The sequence below is a fragment of the Capsicum annuum genome, chromosome 9 (genome assembly GCF_002878395.1).
Source record: "Capsicum annuum cultivar UCD-10X-F1 chromosome 9, UCD10Xv1.1, whole genome shotgun sequence".
Taxonomy (NCBI): domain Eukaryota; kingdom Viridiplantae; phylum Streptophyta; class Magnoliopsida; order Solanales; family Solanaceae; genus Capsicum; species Capsicum annuum.
The window spans coordinates 157,795,026-157,798,370 of NC_061119.1; the positions used below are offsets into that span (position 1 = coordinate 157,795,026).

Sequence of the window (3,345 nt, forward strand, 5' to 3'; positions counted from 1 at the left end):
ACCAGCCCCAAAATAAATAGACGCACACATACACAAATTCACATATATATTAACATATGCAAATAGAAATTTAGAACCTAAATTATATTTATCCGCAGAAACTCAACAACAACATAACCTTGAACGAAGTTTAGATAGTATCACAACAAATTATAGTTTAATACTTGAAATATATACTTAAAAGTCTCTTTCGGTAATCTCCAATTAAGATAGATCCTCCCGTGTGAGTTCTGCAGTGTCTTCTTTGCTGCCTCGATAATTCTGCCTATTTATTTTTGACTTTTCAACACACTTTGGATCTGCCCAAAGTCGCTGCCAGCTTTCCCAAACATCTTCAGGTATAAAATCTTGCCTAATCCCTTTCTCTTTGATTTTACCAATGAAGTTTCTATACATAGTTGTTGCCTTACTCTGCCACTGTTTCTTTACTACAGCATCACTAATGGAAGAATCCCAATAGAAGTGTTTCTAAAATAAATTTCCAAAATAACACATTAATAATGTATCTATAAAAGTGAATACATTTTAAAAACTCAATTATGATGAAGATGTATACCTTGAATTCCCCAAAATAGCCATCTTTTATATCACATGAGACACCTTTCCAATTGACTCCATTGTGATCAAGCTCACTTTTGAAAGACTCGTGTATGCTATTGGAGCATGCTTTAGAAGGTTGCAATCTGTATCAATGTGACGACATGATTTAGAGGTCTATTATAAAAATAATAATATATAATAATAATAATAATAATAATAGACAAAAAATAGACTAACCCTGCAGAAGTTATAGTAACAAGGGTCCGCACATGGCTCCTACTAGAATTATCTTCTTCATTTGTGTTGCTACGAGATACGTCCTCACCTACTTGGTTGGTTTGTGAAGACGTACCTACAACTGTTAGGTTGCTCTGATTTGGAGTAGTACGAGACGTACTACCATGATTAAAAGTTGGAGCACCTAAGCCACCAGCTGTTTGAGATGCAACTGTAGGAATGAGAATAGTAGGCATGTTTGTAGTAAGAATAGGAATATTACTCCTAGCTGCTGACTTTCCCGCATGCCCTATGTTTCCTCGACTTGCACCTCTACCCTGAGTCATATCTATTACAAAAATTGTACTTGTTAAAGTAGAAATAAGATGCAAATTTTGCACAAGAAGTCACAGCAACATACCTCACTGTTATTCTGGAATCCCATGTAATACTAGAATACTCATAACAAGAATCAACAACAGATCAAGAACCACTAACATAATAAGAACCACCAAAATACTCACAATAAGAACCACCAATAGATCAAGAACCACCAACAGAACCATCAAAATGCTACAAAATACTCTGATTGTAATTCTTCCCACAATAACTCCTCTCAAATCAAGAACCAACAACAGAACAAAAACCACCAACAAAAAAAACCACCAACAGAATCACTAAAATACTCACAACAAGAGCCACCAATAGATCAAGAACTACCAATAGAACCCTCAAAATGCTACAAAATACTCCCATTGTAATTCTGTCCACAAGAACTCTCAAATTAAGAACCAACAATAGATCATCAACAAGAAAAAACTAAAACATATACATATATATATATATATATATATATATATATATATACACATAGAAAGCAGACCATAAGTTGATTATATTCATCCATTTTCAAGGATGAAGTAGATTGGTTAAGACCCTCACCTATTTGGTTTCTTAAAGTAGATGTACCTGCAGTTGTTGTGTTAATCTGATTTGGAGCAGTGGGAGATGATTCAGGTGTTGTATGGTTTCTACCATCACCAGAAGTTTGAACCGTTGATATAATGTAAGGAATCAATGGTTGAACTTGATTTGTATCATTTTAACTACCTATGCCATCATCTTGAGGACTAACAATAGTAGGAGTGGGAATAGTAGGTATGTTTGCAGTAACATCATTATTACTCCTAACTGCAAACTTGCCTCCACGCCCTGTGCTTCCGCGAACTCTAACTCTACCTCTAGCCATATCTATAAAAAACTATATTAGTTAAGTAGAGATAATATACAAACTGAATATTACCAAGAGAACCAAACAACAATATATAGATAAGGTATCAGAAAATGTAAAAGCATAGTTGTAGCTTAAAAATATAGATGAGAAATGAAAGAGTCAAAAATTGACAAGCAGAGCATAAAACCAGTTGAAGCAATAATTTTTGAGTAAACAACGAGTAGAGACAAAGAAAATGATACTAGTTTGACAAAATGAATGCTCCCAAAATAAAATTTTGATACAATAGTATGTTTTTATCAAGCACTAATCAATATTTGTGTCTTCTTCAAAATCTTCCTCTTCATCTTCCTCAGTTTCCTCAGTTTCATACTCTTCTTCTGTATCATCCTCTTGGATCTTATGATGTTTTTGCAATAAACCATCATTAATGAGTTCATCCATTTCAATTAAACCATCATTTGGATCATGTAAGTGTATGCTTTCATCCATGGCAACATTCATGTCTATCTCATAGACTTGAGCTTCTTCAACTTGAAATAAAATATTTAGTTCTGCAGCTGTCTTAATTTCCTCATCGGGTAATTTAACAACATTTCGAGGTTTGATCTTCAATATAGCTGCCCAATCATCCTTGACTTTTTTGTTGCTAGGATAAGACACATAACACACTTGAGTTGCTTGCATTACCAGAATAAAAGGTTTATATTTTTTATATCGGCGACAATGGTTAATATCAACCAATTTATACTGATTATGCTTTTTAACACCAACATCCATAGTTGGGTCAAACCATGCATATTTGAATAGTACAGTTCGCTTTAAAGGTGCTTCACGATATTCCACTTCTATAATCTCTTTTATCCACCCATAGAAATCACCAAAATTTGGATCTGAAATACAAACTCCACTGTTCATTATTGTGATATAATCTCTTTTATTGTGATATAATATCTTTTATTCATATTTACTTCAATAATCTGTGGAAAAATTCCAATAATGGCTGCATTTTGGTAAAAACATCAGCCTCCTCGAAGACAGACAAGTTGCGTCCATAAACCTTTATCTTTTTATCCTTGAGTAGTATCTCAAGAGCCACAAAATATTTGACGTCCAGGTTCATGACTGCAAAAATTCTCTTTGCCCTAATCTAATCCATGACGTATGGATATGGCCTCTCCCCTTTAACATAGTCAATCATATCTTAATCCCATTTGAACATAGAAACTAACAAATCAAATCCTGGGCCACCGGGAGTTGTCGCTAGCTTAGTGAGATTATCGTACTTATTCTTGAAATTGTTGTAAAATTTGAGGCCCATTATCCTATCGCTAACATCATGAGGTAGAGAATTT

General features: G+C 33.9%; 1 protein-coding gene across 1 annotated transcript; it reads right to left on the reverse strand.

Moving 5' to 3' along the window:
• Positions 1-204: 204 nt before the first annotated feature.
• LOC107841313 lies at positions 205-2,005 on the reverse strand. The gene is made up of 4 exons (XM_016685274.2): positions 1,867-2,005; positions 778-1,105; positions 557-683; positions 205-468 (listed from the first exon to the last, which is right to left on the reverse strand). Exons 1-4 carry the CDS (start codon positions 2,003-2,005, stop codon positions 205-207), a joined length of 858 nt encoding a protein of 285 aa, XP_016540760.2.
• Positions 2,006-3,345: the final 1,340 nt, after the last annotated feature.

What these genes read in the sequence shown, in the direction of transcription:
- LOC107841313 (XM_016685274.2), bottom strand. Translation starts at nt 2,005, where the DNA reads ATGGCTAGAGGTAGAGTTAGAGTTCGCGGAAGCACAGGGCGTGGAGGC. An exon ending in TCCTCAAGATGATGGCATAG is followed by an intron (nt 1,106 to 1,866) that starts GTAGTTAAAATG and finishes TTTTTGTAATAG; the next exon opens with ATATGACTCAGGGTAGAGGT. An exon ending in GTTACTATAACTTCTGCAGG is followed by an intron (nt 684 to 777) that starts GTTAGTCTATTT and finishes ACATTGATACAG; the next exon opens with ATTGCAACCTTCTAAAGCAT.